This window comes from Trichoderma breve, chromosome 2 (genome assembly GCF_028502605.1).
Source record: "Trichoderma breve strain T069 chromosome 2, whole genome shotgun sequence".
Taxonomy (NCBI): Eukaryota; Fungi; Ascomycota; class Sordariomycetes; order Hypocreales; family Hypocreaceae; genus Trichoderma; species Trichoderma breve.
The window spans coordinates 2,043,305-2,056,961 of NC_079233.1; the positions used below are offsets into that span (position 1 = coordinate 2,043,305).

General features: G+C 50.0%; 4 protein-coding genes across 4 annotated transcripts; 2 read left to right on the plus strand and 2 right to left on the minus strand.

The window, feature by feature from the left end:
- Positions 1-120: 120 nt before the first annotated feature.
- On the minus strand, positions 121-957 carry T069G_02859 (uncharacterized protein; the record flags this gene model as incomplete). The annotated part of the gene is made up of 1 exon (XM_056170069.1): positions 121-957. The coding sequence occupies one exon, from the start codon at positions 955-957 to the stop codon at positions 121-123; it is 837 nt and encodes a 278-aa protein (XP_056030961.1).
- Positions 958-2,056: 1,099 nt separating this feature from the next.
- T069G_02860 (cobalamin-independent synthase, catalytic domain-containing protein) lies at positions 2,057-3,332 on the minus strand (the record flags this gene model as incomplete). The annotated part of the gene is made up of 2 exons (XM_056170070.1): positions 2,057-2,478; positions 2,567-3,332. The coding sequence occupies 2 exons, from the start codon at positions 3,330-3,332 to the stop codon at positions 2,057-2,059; spliced, it is 1,188 nt and encodes a 395-aa protein (XP_056030962.1).
- Positions 3,333-5,445: 2,113 nt separating this feature from the next.
- Positions 5,446-6,839, plus strand: T069G_02861 (WSC domain-containing protein; the record flags this gene model as incomplete). The annotated part of the gene is made up of 2 exons (XM_056170071.1): positions 5,446-5,690; positions 5,747-6,839. 2 exons carry the CDS (start codon positions 5,446-5,448, stop codon positions 6,837-6,839), a joined length of 1,338 nt encoding a protein of 445 aa, XP_056030963.1.
- Positions 6,840-12,012: 5,173 nt separating this feature from the next.
- Positions 12,013-13,413, plus strand: T069G_02862 (methyltransferase domain-containing protein; the record flags this gene model as incomplete). The annotated part of the gene is made up of 4 exons (XM_056170072.1): positions 12,013-12,403; positions 12,519-12,548; positions 12,669-12,879; positions 12,939-13,413. The coding sequence occupies 4 exons, from the start codon at positions 12,013-12,015 to the stop codon at positions 13,411-13,413; spliced, it is 1,107 nt and encodes a 368-aa protein (XP_056030964.1).
- Positions 13,414-13,657: the final 244 nt, after the last annotated feature.

The window sequence follows — 13,657 nt, forward strand, 5'->3', positions numbered from 1 at the left end:
TAACCCTTTCATCTCTTCTAAATCATAACCTCTCCCGACACTCTCTGAAAAGTAGTCACTGACAACAATCTGCTGTCATCTCGGCTGCATGGAGATATTTAAGAGATCAGTCAATCTCTTTTACAGCAGCTGACGAGCCTGCTGCCACAAGCTCTGAACGAATTGGGATTGCAAAAGAGATGGCCCATATGTCCATGCTGCATATGCACTGCCAAAGATGGCTAACCACGATGCTAAGCCCCTGGCAACGAGGATCCTCTGAACAAATTGCATCGTCGCCGCGTCGTTGACCCAAGGAAATGGCTCGTCCTTTGGTGCGTCTTTGCCCAAGAATTCGCACAGCGGCCCCCAGCCGTCTTCGGCCGTCCAGACCAAGATCTTGCGGTTCCTCTTTTTGGCTTCGTCGAGCACATGCTTCTGGTATGCATCATAGAAGCCATCCAGATCCTTTGTGTGCCACCGCTCCGTTATTTGGTTCTTTGCTTCCTGGTGCATAAGCCAGTGAAGACGATCGTTTTTCACGGGCAGGCAGAGCAACAGATAGGTCCATGTGCGGAAAAAGGCTAAGCTGCTATCCCAGCTTTGCAGCCAGGACTTGTCGCCTCCTTTGCGTTGGTTCAGGACCAGCGGGGCGTCTGGATACATATCCATGAGATCATCGAGGAACCAGAAGCCAGGAAAGTCTGTCGTGGCTTGGTAACCATCGAAAATCTGGTGTAGCAGAGCCTGTCTCTTCTTCTTATCCTTTTCCCGCATGGCTTTGAGGACAATCTCGGCGCGTGTATTGCTTGGCATTACGTGGGCCATGTGCATACAGGGAAAGAATCCCAGATGGGGGGACTCCAAAGCAGCTTGAAGCGAAGAAGTCGCGCATCGAGGAAGACCAGCACCGATGACTCGCATCTGAGGACCGAGAGCCTGCCGGTCTGGGCCCGTGGTATCAGAAAGGAAACGCATGTTGAGAACAAAAATAGACAATCAGTTATGCCGAATTGACAAGTGCTCAAGGGGAGAGCTTGTGGTCGACGACGCCATGATCTGGGATACCGTCACTTATAGTACACGACTGGACTACAAGTACATGTGCTAATATGATATCTTCACACCATCCCGTGGAGAAGACCAGCAAGCTAGCTTTGCTTTGCTTTCACCATTCACAGTCCACAGCATGCCGCATTTCCAGGCTCACCATTGTCCTTTTTTAGTGACAGATACTGTTGGCCAATTTAGTTGCGCTTCGTCTCTCCAGCTTTGTTTCTGACTGGGGGCTTAATAGCCAAAGATATGTCTATTTGCGGCCAAGGTCTTGGCTCGTTTCCACCAATACCTCGGCGCTTATCCAGTTATCACGCAGGTAATAATCCGACGTTGGATAAGTTGGGAAATGTATGGCAATCTGAATCGTGATTAATCAATTCGAGGCTTTAAACAATAATCACTAATCAAACTAGTACTCGTATGGCAGACGAGCTGGAGGTTTAGCGGAAGTCGCTGACGCCCGACGGACCATCGCTCGAGCTAGCAGTAGCTTAGAACGTACGATGCCGAATCCCTTGTCACTCGCAAGAAGAGGATCAAATCTCTGCTGTTAGGGCTTATGTGGGCGGGTGAATTGAGGCTCCCGAACCCCTCTCGTACGCTCCAAGGGTCCAACGTGAATGATTCATGTGCATTGTTCTGCTACAAAGGCAACCCTTTGAATAACATTTGGGGCGGAGAGTATACATGGATGCCATCAGATTCTACGAACCGACCTGTAAAAGCTCATAGGATGGTGGGAACTAATCAATCCAACGGAAACTAGTCACCAATGAACGCAACGGAACGACTTTGCATACGACAACAACACGCGGCACTGCATAGCTACATGTAATGACAAAATATCACGCTGTTTACATGTAAACAGATAGACTAAGGGCTGAATATTTTGACTCTTACCAACATGCATATGTACTACAGGACTAATACTACTTTGTCATTCTCGCCGTCAGACTCCAGTTGGGCTAGAATCAATAGCTGCAAACCCTAGGATCCTTTGTCTAGCGCCTTGTCAGCTTCAAGGCCGATCTGGCCAAAGCTCCTTCGCGACATCCCTCACCAGCCGCAGCTTTGCAAACATCTTTTCTTCAGTCATTCCCTCAGCTCCAACAGATACGCTGGCAAAGCCGCACTGCGGGCTAATGCCAATGTTCTCCATGACTTCCTCAACGCTGCGCTTTTGTCCGTCTGCAATGATCTTTGCAGCTTCTAGGACACGCCGCTTGATCTCCTGAGAATCCTCGAGTACTGGATCTTTGGTCGTCACGACGCCAAGGACAACGTTCTTGTTCTTGGGAAGGAAGCGCAAAGGCTCGAAACCTCCGGATCTTGCGTTGTCGTACTCAAGGAAGAAGGTGTCGTAGTTGAGGACCTTGAAGAAGCGCTCGGCGATTTTCTCATATGATCCTTCGCTGAAATGGACTGACTTTGAAAAGTTGCCTGTATAAATTACACGGAATGGGTCATTATTCTGAATCGCAAGGAAATGGAACGGATTGGAAGGATGGCATCCCGACCCACGACTTACCTCGGCAGATATGTAGTCCAACATGGAGCCCTTCAGGACGATCCGCGATACAATCGTTATGAGCCTTCAAATATAGGTCAAACAGCTCATCAGGATCCACGCCGTCGCTGCTCAGCGAGTCTCGCATCTCCTCCGAGCAGAAATATGCCATCGTGGGGTCGTCAATCTGGAGGTTACGCAGTCCCTCATTATACAACGTCTTGATCTCCTTTTGATATGCCACTGCCAAATCCGCAAAGAACTCCTCGTCCGATGAATACGCATCGGCGTTATAGCATTTCCCCGGAGCCAGCCTCAAATGGAAATAACAAGCCGGGGGCATCGTGAATTTGCATTCTCCCCACTGCTCCTGAGGAACAGTGTTGCGCAGCAGCAGCCAGTTTTCAAGATACGGGCTGCTGTCGTAGCTGATCTTGCCCTCGCAGATCGCAGCCATGGGATACTGCTGCCCGGATTTCTTCAGAGCCGCGATGGGCGGCGCAGAGAGGCGTGCTAGTTCCCATGGCACGGGGCTGACTTCGCGGAAACCGGTAAGCTTCTCGAAGAAGCCCGAGAAGTAGTACTTGCGATCGAATTCGCCTGATGACAGCGCCCGTGTGCCATTGAGCTGCTGCTTTTTGACGGCTTCTTTAATGGCGGTTTGTTGGGCTTGGCGGAGCTCCTCCGCAGTTATTTCGCCTTGGTCGAACTGTTTCTGGTGGTCGGATACATAGGCTGGCCGGATGAGGGAGCCGATGTGGTCGGCGTGAAAGGGGAGTCTCGCCATATTCAGATGATTGCGTCGTTGGCGATAGGGCTACCCTACTATGGTTTGTTGAAGAAGACCTCAAATGAGACTCAACTTCGATATATGCTAATAGTTTGCAACCTATTTATCCATGACATCAATTGTGCGTGCGCTGCCAATTTCCTCAACCCACAAAATCGTCCTGGTTAGCAGCGCAAGATACTCCAACTTGACTATCTTTCCCCGCAACTCCCGTCGTCAACGATCCCGCTTCATTTGCCGAGGGGGCGAACGAACTAATAGCTCCGTCGACATTCATCGAATCGCTGCAGCCGTCACCAAAGTCTCTGCATGAACTTGTGTGATATATCCTCTAGGGTTGCAGAACCTGCGGGGGAGTTCGCTTCAGTGTGGACGACACGTAGCGTTACAGCCGGGTTTGGACCCGGAATCGTCAAATAAACGGCCCTTTGACAGTTGAGTGTCAAGCGCATGCAATAGTCGAAACCACATCGTTGCAGGGATCATGACTTCATCGGCCGGGTAAAATGGTTGCTGTGGATGGGATGGGGTTGAGGGGCTACTTGCTATTTTTCCGCGGCACCAACTGACCCGATTCAGCGACATGCCACAACCCGTGTTGGACAGTGACAGACAACTTGTGATCCCGTGTCACTGGGTCGTATGGATCGCAGGACTCTATTTCATTGGTCTCGTCATGCCATTTCTAGACATCAGTGTCTTTGATTCTAGAAACAGAGTTCAGTCTGCATTTCTTCTCTTTGTCAATGCGGATAGTCATGGGATCTATGGGCGATATGGATTTTGTTTGTGGATGATAGGGTAAGTGAGTATTAACTTTCTGGTGAAGAAAGTGATCGTTGCATTCGATTGTACGGCTCTTCCTAGATACTTTAGCAGAATGATCCATTGATGCGTGATATTCCTATCTTCCTACGATAATCCATATATATGGGGCGAGTTGATAGGTCGAGCTTCCACAGAAACATAAGTCCTCTGCAAAGACTTTTACAATAACATCGGTATACTCTCTGGGCAAAAAGTAAGGTTGATTCCTTCTGCTACTTTTCACAATACAAGCGTGATGTTAGATAGAATAGTCATCTTTGTGTGGTGTCAATAATCCCCATCCATCCCTCAAGCCCAACAGGCCTAGTGGTCTATTCCCTTGCATCAAAATCAGAGACAAAACCCACGTCGACGCGTTTGTCTCACAACGCCACCGCGTTGAATCTTACTCTAGGACCTTCTCGCTGAAACCAATGTCTTCATCGCGATAGCTGAGCTGAGATTCCTCATTGTTTTTCGAATCCACCACGATATCGATTCTGCGGTGCGTGCCATATCCCATCGTCGGACTTCAATGTTTCTCTAGACGAGACACCTTATTCAGCTGGTTCAGCATTGTATTTTCTTGCCATGAACAAGGTGGCATTCCTTCTTACGTGAGATAGATTATGAATTTGGCTGCAGATTGCTTGGAACTCATTCGACTTGCCTCTGTATGTTAGGTAGAACGACAAGCCCTTTTTAGCAATGTGATATGTGGGTAAGACCTCAGCTGTATGTTGGTCTGAGTATTTATAGCTTTTCATGCATAGGAATTTGGATATCGGCGCTGCCATGGTCCGTCCCTCCTCTAAATCCACCGATGACCAACATATGGCATATGACTTACAGCTGAAGGCCTACGTACTAGGTATCTGGCTACAATTGAGCCGTGGAATCTGAGATGGTTTTAGCACTAAGAAGAATTTTGGCCTCGAGGAATTCCAAGAGAGCCCTGAGAGCGTACACACTAGCCTCTTGCTTCTCTAGTAGGATCATGCCGTGAGACATCAAGAATGCTGGCACGCCCAGAGGTGGCAAAGGCTGCGCTCTTCACGATCAACGCGGATCGCAACCCGGATGATCATGTATATGCATTCTTCAACGTGGGTTGTATTGGCGTTCTTTGGTGCGATGTCTAGAGTTATAAATAATGGTAGACACTCCTCCTGGAAGCACGAATCCTTCATCGCAGCAAGTACTAACTCAACAGCAGTACACTCAAATCTCCGATTTCCTTCCTTTAGAATCTGGGGGTTTTTTTAGTCACTCTTTTATTACAAGACATTCTTTTCTATTCAACATGCGTTCGGCTTTGATGATGAGCCTCGGCGCCCAGCTCGCCTTGGGCTACTTCACGAACTCCTCGGAGCCTCTGCAAAACAAACTCGATGTTCACCCGCTGCTTATTGGCGACTTCAGGCTTTTTGGATGTGTGGCATCCACGGCTGGCTTTCCCAACTTCAAGAAGGTTGCTTCTACGAATCTCATGAACCTGGACTTTTGTGCAGCTAGCTGCCCTGGCAAGTTCTTTGGCACTTCCAACAGGTGAGTGTTATATGGAAATATTGTGTCCTTGCCCACATGCTGATTATGATTTATAGAGATTGTTATTGTGGAGATGAGCTTGATTTTGAAACTGCAGGCAAGATTGACGAGGATCTGTGCAACACTCCTTGTCCGGGAGACAAGCATCAGACCTGCGGTGGTCTCGACGCTGCTCGTCGCCTAGCTCTAGAGAAACAGGAACCTCGGTCTGTTGTCTTGAGTTTATACGTCAGAATTCATGATGAGGAGCACCATGATGACCACGAGTATGAACACGACGACCACGAGTACAAGCACGACGACCATGAATATCACCACAACGAGACTGAGTACCATCACGACGATCATGAGTATCACAACGACGGCCATCAGTGGAACAATACTTATGGAACTAAGCCCACTCGCCCTCACCATACCTTCACAAGCACCATCACGAGCACCAGGACTAGCACCATCACATCTTGCCCGTCTTGGGTCGAGCACTGCCCCGTCGGCCACAAGACTACGGAAGTTGTGACTGTCACCACTGAGCTCTGCCCCAAGCCCGAATGGCACAAGAAGAAGATTGTATGCTACGGCGGCCACTGTGCCCCCGAGGAACCCTGCCGTGAAGAGCACTGCGAGCACCACCGCGTCATCTGCAACGGGGATGACTGCTATCCCGAGGTCTGCACCGACAAGGATGAGTGGCATAAGCTGGTCATCTGCGATGGCAAGGATTGCCGCTACCACCAGTGCTCCGGCGAGGAGTGCAACTCCAAGATTGTCTGCTACGACGGCAAGTGTGCCAAGGAGACATGCTACGGCGAGGAATGCCACAAGAAGTTCGTCTGCAAGGACTTCGAGTGCGGCCACGAGCACTGCAACGGGGATAATTGCCACAAGTATGAAGTCTGCAATGGATCCGGCGCGGACTGCAAACCTTGCCCCCCTTGCAACGGCGCAGGCTGCCCTGTTCCTCCTCCTCCTGCGCCCAGACCTCAGCCTCCTGCTCCCACGCATGACCATCCCAGCCCGCCTAACCCTCCTGTTCACCCTACCACTGGTCACGGCTGGCCTCACCCGACCCAGCCTCCCGTTGTTGCCGGCTCGACAAAGCTGGGCGCTACAGTTTTAACTGTCTTGCTGAGCTTCATCTTCTTCCTGTAAGTGGGCTATTAGGTTACGGGACAGCTAGAATTTCGATTCCTTTCGCAAGGTAGAAGCGTGTGAAATAGTGAGGGACTAGATTCAGGGGATATTTAGATGATATACTAGAGCTATATTGTTGATTTACTCTAGATGGACAATCGTGTAGTGTTAGACACCGAAGCTTCTACACTCTTCCAATGACATTCATTTCATTCAAATTCCTCATGATTGAACCGTTCGCTTACTAGCATTGATATGGTGTCATTCCATTGTAACCCATTTCAGGTGCCTCAATGTGAAGCGACCTAACACTATCCGACGGAATAATGACTCGTTTCTAATTTTGAACAATTATGCCACTTTTCTTCGGAGGAAGTAGGAAAAGGAAGAACAAACTACATAGATACGGAACACATCCGATTAGTCGGCTATCCACCATCGGGGAACTCACTCATTTCCACCATCAGAAAAAAGGAGGACACAACGCTGGATGACACGAGGAACCCCTGCATAAGCCACATGCCTCCAACAAGCGAGAAAGAAAGCTGATGCCTAACAGTGGTAATGGCCCGTGTGTTCTTCAAAACAAGGCGATCGATAGGTGCCACTATGTCGGGTCTGGGGGCAGACTTGACCCAACGTGTGTTGCGCGAGCAGTTCCGATGCTATGGTTCAGCGATATTTCTTGCATGACCATGTTGCTAGCTTCAACGTTGATCTGGAATTATCCATTCGAACTTCATGAGTCTTGCAGGAAAATCGTTACATTATTATTCACGTGGCATAGTAAAGTAAGTGACATCTACGACTGGAAAATCGGCCATGAGCAATTCGCTACAATGGTTCCTAAACACACCGGTGGAAGTGTCCAATAGGGTGCGTAGTGGCTCTCCGGTTCCAAAGCAGCGAGGTGTTTATTGGCGGCGCGGGGCAACAGGCGAACGATAGCGAACAAAGAACCATATTGTAGCTCATGATTTGTTGGATGGGCATTAAGTTTTCTCCATGCCTTGCCACGGAGCATCACTCGGACCACATTGCGGTTGATGTGTCCGGATGATATCGGCCAACCCCCGTAACACGAAACACGAATCCACCGCTGCAAGATATGAGGTCAAGGCAGCAGGTTCAGCTATTCATAGCAAAGGGAAAAAAGTCATCCAGAAGCCAAAATAAACCGGAACAGAATGAGGCCTCGTACCAGATCGCTTACCCCCTCCTAACCCTGATCGGGCGAAATATAGCGATATAACTGAGCAAGGACTTGCAGCAAATAAATGCACGGTAATGCGAATGGCTTGAAGATACAGTTTGGCTTTGGCAGGAGGGTTATCCGCACTCATGGACCGAGTTCGCCACCAGACTAGCTGCTATAGATAACCAACCATCCCAGGATGATGATGCAAGCGTCGCTGTCAAATATCAACTCAAACGCTTGAGCTGGGCCAACGGAGAATGTCCCCAAATTCGCAATTATTCAATTCAAGCCTGGGCCGTTAGACGTGAAACCATTCCAATATAAGTAGTTGCATGCGGTGTTGGGATACTATAGGTCAGCATCATACTTTCAAGCGACAGAGAAACATTTATGCAAGAGGCTGCTCGTACTGTAAGCAAACAGCGAACTTGATTTTAATATGGGCTAGACTCGAAACTAGGCCTTCATGACATGAAAAGGCGTTCCGAATTACCGAGACGCAGGAGACCAGGGCCTGCTAGCAGCGCCTGGGACGCAGAGAATATTGAAGTCTGACCAACTCCATCTGTGGAGGGAATGCCAATTGGAGGCAAAACAACCTAGCAGAGCAAAGGTCTACGTAAGGGATCCCTGCAGCGGCTTGCATAAGTGCTGGCCAGGGAGGTACCAGGACGTAGCCAATCATGCAGCCATCGAGTGGCCTCTGAGACGCAAATGGAAAACCTTGCATTGAAAGTCTCAGCAAGGACATGTACCCTACAGCACGTGCGATTTCGAGAACACGGGAATACCTGTGCCTGTAGGATACTCCGAATCGCATTCGTGGCTTGCCGGGCTTGTTGCTCTAGTTTGGCATAGGCTGTAGTGGAGCGAGCAACGAGTGGGCTTTTGGAGATCAGCAAGCCATGGAAATTGCCAATTGCCAGCGTCGAGGTGGGTAAGATGAGTAGCCCAAAGATGAGGAGGCGTTTAGCGTTCCTTACTGTCGGGTCGGCACAAAATGTCAAAGCCGAGAGGAGCCTTTGAGATGAAAATGGGGGTCGCGAAGCTCACTAGGGGCGGAGCCAGTGAGAAAAAGGCCCATGCCACCTAAGCAGCCAATTTGATCCGCAAGAGGGGTTCGTTCGTGTCTGCAAAGCGTCGGGTTGATAATGCAACGAGCTTAGCCAATCGTCGAGTCGTCCAGCGAGAGAGTCTTGCGATTCGTGGACGAGGAGGACATGTAACGTAACCAGATCAGCCAGCTCAAGGTATCTCTAGGCGAAAGAGCACAGAGAAGACAGACGCAGAGGAACCCGTACGCTGTATGTATTCGTACTGGACAGTAAAGACAAGGAACATGACATGATTGACTTGGCATGGACAAGGGCTTGGCGGAGGTTGTGTTGGCTTCGAGATGGAGAAAGCTGTGGATGAAACGGCGAGGTGAATTGAGAGAAATTGCTTGGTATGCGACCTAGGTACCTGTGAAGGTGCTAAGCGGTATCCAATGGCAAATTGCAACCGTGCTGCTGCAACGGCAACTGCAACTGGAGGCCGCACCTGCCGTCCATGGACGAAGCGAGCACAAGTCGAGGCATGCGTTACCGAGGGAGTACCTGCCTGGGTTCGTACTGTCCTGTCCTTTTCTTCGTACTATCCGTTATTGGATGCTGGCTGGCAGATGCAGCAGGAAAGCACGGCCCAATGGGCTAATTCGCATCGGAAGTTAGTGCCTTCCAAGGCTAGCACGAGCATCAATTTTCTTCAGTTGGTGTGCTCTTAATTCCGTTCGCACACACAAACTTGTCCCAACACCTGGCTCACGAGATGGCGAATTGCCACGGGAAAAAACTTGATTTATTCCTTGTTTTACGCTTGTTATGTGCAGTCCCGACCAACTGAAGAAACGGCCTACTAGTGTCTGTGCTGTACTCGATAGTGCTGCTACAAGAGAAAAAAAATCGTTCCATCAACGGCGGCCGTCAGACTGTTGGCTTGGCATCCCGCATTCGTCGACGCCTTACCAGACTCGAGCACAGGCATGGAAGGACTGGAACAATTACTGTAAAAAGCAGGGCTCCGCGTATTTTGATGAGTAATTTGGAATGGAGGTTACACACAGTGCCGGATGCTCTGACTTGGGGTTCTCAGCGCTGCGGATCAACTTGGCAAATAGGCTGAGTCGGAGCAACAAAAGACAGATTGATAATTCTCCGGAGCTTAAACACCCAGACATCTGCTCCAGGTCCAATGAGTCTACCTGCTTTCTGCTAGAGCCCGGCCGCCACTCATCATGACGGCGGAGAGCAGAGTCACGCCATTATCGCGGACCGAGTCAATGGCGCTTTGTCGACCTCCAACGTCGAGCCCATGCTGCTGCGGGAATATGCAAGCAGTCGAATTGAGGCTTCAACTAGTTGCGCTAGAGGCTCTAGGCATGTTCTGTATGGGGCTGGCGGTTAGCTCCAAGCCAAAGCTTTGTTGCTCAGCCAGTTGCGATTTTGGTGGAAGATGACGCTGCGGGCGCTATTGGCCTACCCCCGAGAGAGGAAGACCATCACCTCTGGCGACATACGAGCAAGGAGTTGCTCGGAAGATATCACCCATGCATGACGACATGGTCAATGATTGTGTTAGCGTCCTGAATGGGACCGTTGTCGACAATCCTTAAAAAGCAGGGAGACAAAGACTGTACCTTGCGAAGCATGGAGAGCAAGATGCGAATACCGAACTGCGGAGTTGGAGTGCCGAGTTTGCTGCATATCTGGAGTTGGATGGGGCCCGACTTGGTCGCTATCATACCGCCATATCCATCTCCAGAGTCGTCGGTAATCCGGTATCATTCACTCCGCTCAGTCTACCCTCTCATCTCTTTTGCACTTTGCTCCCTTGCCAACTTACAAAGACAAACACCGTGGATCGAGCCGCGAACCGTGGTGACAAGCCTTAAATCTGTCTAGCTTCTCTATGCTGTGTCTTCCCAAGGGACCCTTCGTCCAGCCCCTGTCAATGTCAGCTTCCCCGTGTTCCTGACGCCGCGGACAGAAGACTCCGCTACGAAAGCACATACACGTACTCCGTACTGTGCTGGTATAACGTCGCCCTGCGGTTTAATTTCTTTTCCTTTGATCTGGCCCCCTGTCTTATCGGTGCGGCAAAACGAGTTGGAAGAGCTTCTTTCTCGCCATCTTACCCCTTCCTACAACCATCAACCTTCCCCGACGTTTACTCTGTACAAAACATGGCTCTGCCCTGACGATGATTGAAGTGGTCCTTTGATCTTCTTGCTAGTTGCCATCTTTCGCCCGACTCCTTGCCGTGCAAGCGCCGTGCGAGCGCCGTGCCCGACTCTTGCTACGGCTCGCCAAGACCGAGACAGCAGGCCTCTCTGGTCCGTGAAGCTATTCGCTGCGTTGCTGGCCTGCAGCGCTACTGCAAGAAGCTGCCACCTTGCTGTGCGTGCCCCAACCGTCTTCAACTTGGACACTGGCCCCAGTATCGTCTCCGTGGGCCGGGCCTAGCGCCGTCTGGTCGGTAACCCACCATCTCTCAGAGTCGCCGCTCTGTGAGAAGCCTACTTTAGTTGGCGATGCCCCCGGTAGGCTAGACGATACTGTAGCCGTACATACGCATACAGCCATTTCGTGCTTGCCGACAGGTTGATCCCTTACAGCCGCTGTCGAAGGTTGTCTAGCTTATCACCAGCCAGCTTCCTTCTAGAGACTGCAGATCGATCTTCAACTTGGATGGGGCCACAGTATCGCCCAGCTACCGCTCGCATTCGCATTATTACGTTTATTTGTATACATATCGCCGCCCACCAATTCGCTTTCTCAAATATTACGACTTTTTGACTTGGACATCCAGCCACATTTCCGCAGACTATCTAATTCAACTGGACATTGCCCTTCACGCACACAACTACACGCATAGACAAATCTACATCATTTACATCGCTACAACTCTTCACAATCGCGTCACCTATCTGTATTCTCATCATATTAAAAAGTCATGGTTGACGACGACGCAAGTAGCGGGCCAGTCCCTACAACCCGTCCTGTTTGCCCTCCGTCACCCACCTCGACCAATTCAGCCATCACCGTGGGCACATCTCAAGACGCGGTTCGCATCAAAAACATGGAGAAAGGCGAATATATTCCCGATGATGACAGCTGGGACGACACGCGTAGTCTCACAGAAAGCATTCGTCAACACATTATCGACGGTGGCCTACGCTACCATGCCTATCACGCTGGGCAATATGCCTTCCCTAACGACGAGACAGAACAGTACCGCGACGACCTCAAGCACAATCTGACCATCCATCTCTGCGAGGGCTCCTACTTTTATGCTCCTGTTCATGAGCGGTTGCAGAAACCAGGCGCTGAAGTTCTCGATTTAGGTGGGTCTCTCCGGCGCCAAACATTCTATGCCTCCAACTTTATCATTCGTAACCTCTTTTCCGTATACACATGTCACTTTGAAACGCTCATTCGAGTACTAACGGTAGAAAACAGGTACCGGCACGGGGAAATGGGTTATCGAATGTGAGTAAATCCATGCGAGATTGAACGTCAACGCTGCACAATTCGTCAATTTGAAGGAGGAAAAAGAAAACCCCGAGCATAAGACGGCCCTAGTCTCATATTTCTAACTTTGCCTTATAGTGGCTGACATGTATCCAAACGCGACATTCCACGGCATGGATCTTTCGCCCATTCAGCCCGATTGGGTCCCAGAAAACGTGCTCTTCGTTGTCGATGACATCGAGCATGATGCTGGATGGACGTATCCCGAAAACTCCTTTGATTATATTCATATTCGTCACACCGTCCACTCCATAAGAGACCGAACCGAGCTGTGGGATCGGGTTTACAAGTGAGTTTACCTGTTTCTCCAATTTCCGCACTCTCTAACATGACTGGTTACTCTCTCAGGCACCTGAAACCCGGTGGTTATGTCGAGGTTCAAGAGTTCCAGTACGCTGCTCACTGTGACGACGATTCGTGCAACGAACCATATGCTTGGCGTGATTTTCTACGATACTTGACGGATGGTCTTGCCGTCCTCGGCTCAAATCTCCATGGCATCCTGAATGTTCAGGACGAGCTTGCCGCTGCTGGTTTCCAAGACCTTCACCGATTAGATCTAAAGTGTCCTAACGGCCCATGGCCAAAGTCGAGACGTCTGCAAGAATGCGGCCACATCCTCCGAGATGTCATCTTGTGGGGCCTCGTCGGACTAGCCAGACGGCCGCTTCATCACGGGCTTGGGTGGACGCCCATCCAGATCGAGATGTTCCTCGTCGAAGTCCGCAAGTCCGTCATTGCAGAACGTAATGGCCTACCAAAGTTCCATTCATACTTCCCCTTTCATAACATATACGGACAAAAGCCCCTGGATGCTGCTTGAATATGTGGCTTGGCCACAACTTATAATAGCGCCTATTATTATGACGACACATGATTTGAAAACTTCAGCATAAATACGTGGTCTAGGTCCTAGACACCCGTGTCTAAAATGGGCTTGCTGGTCAATCAACGATTAATGACACAAGCTATACCACTATCACGCATTTCTATCTAACGATTTAATTACCAGACCAGACGAAAACCTCCTTCACCTCTCAACCCCTCTTATAGCCATTTGATATAAA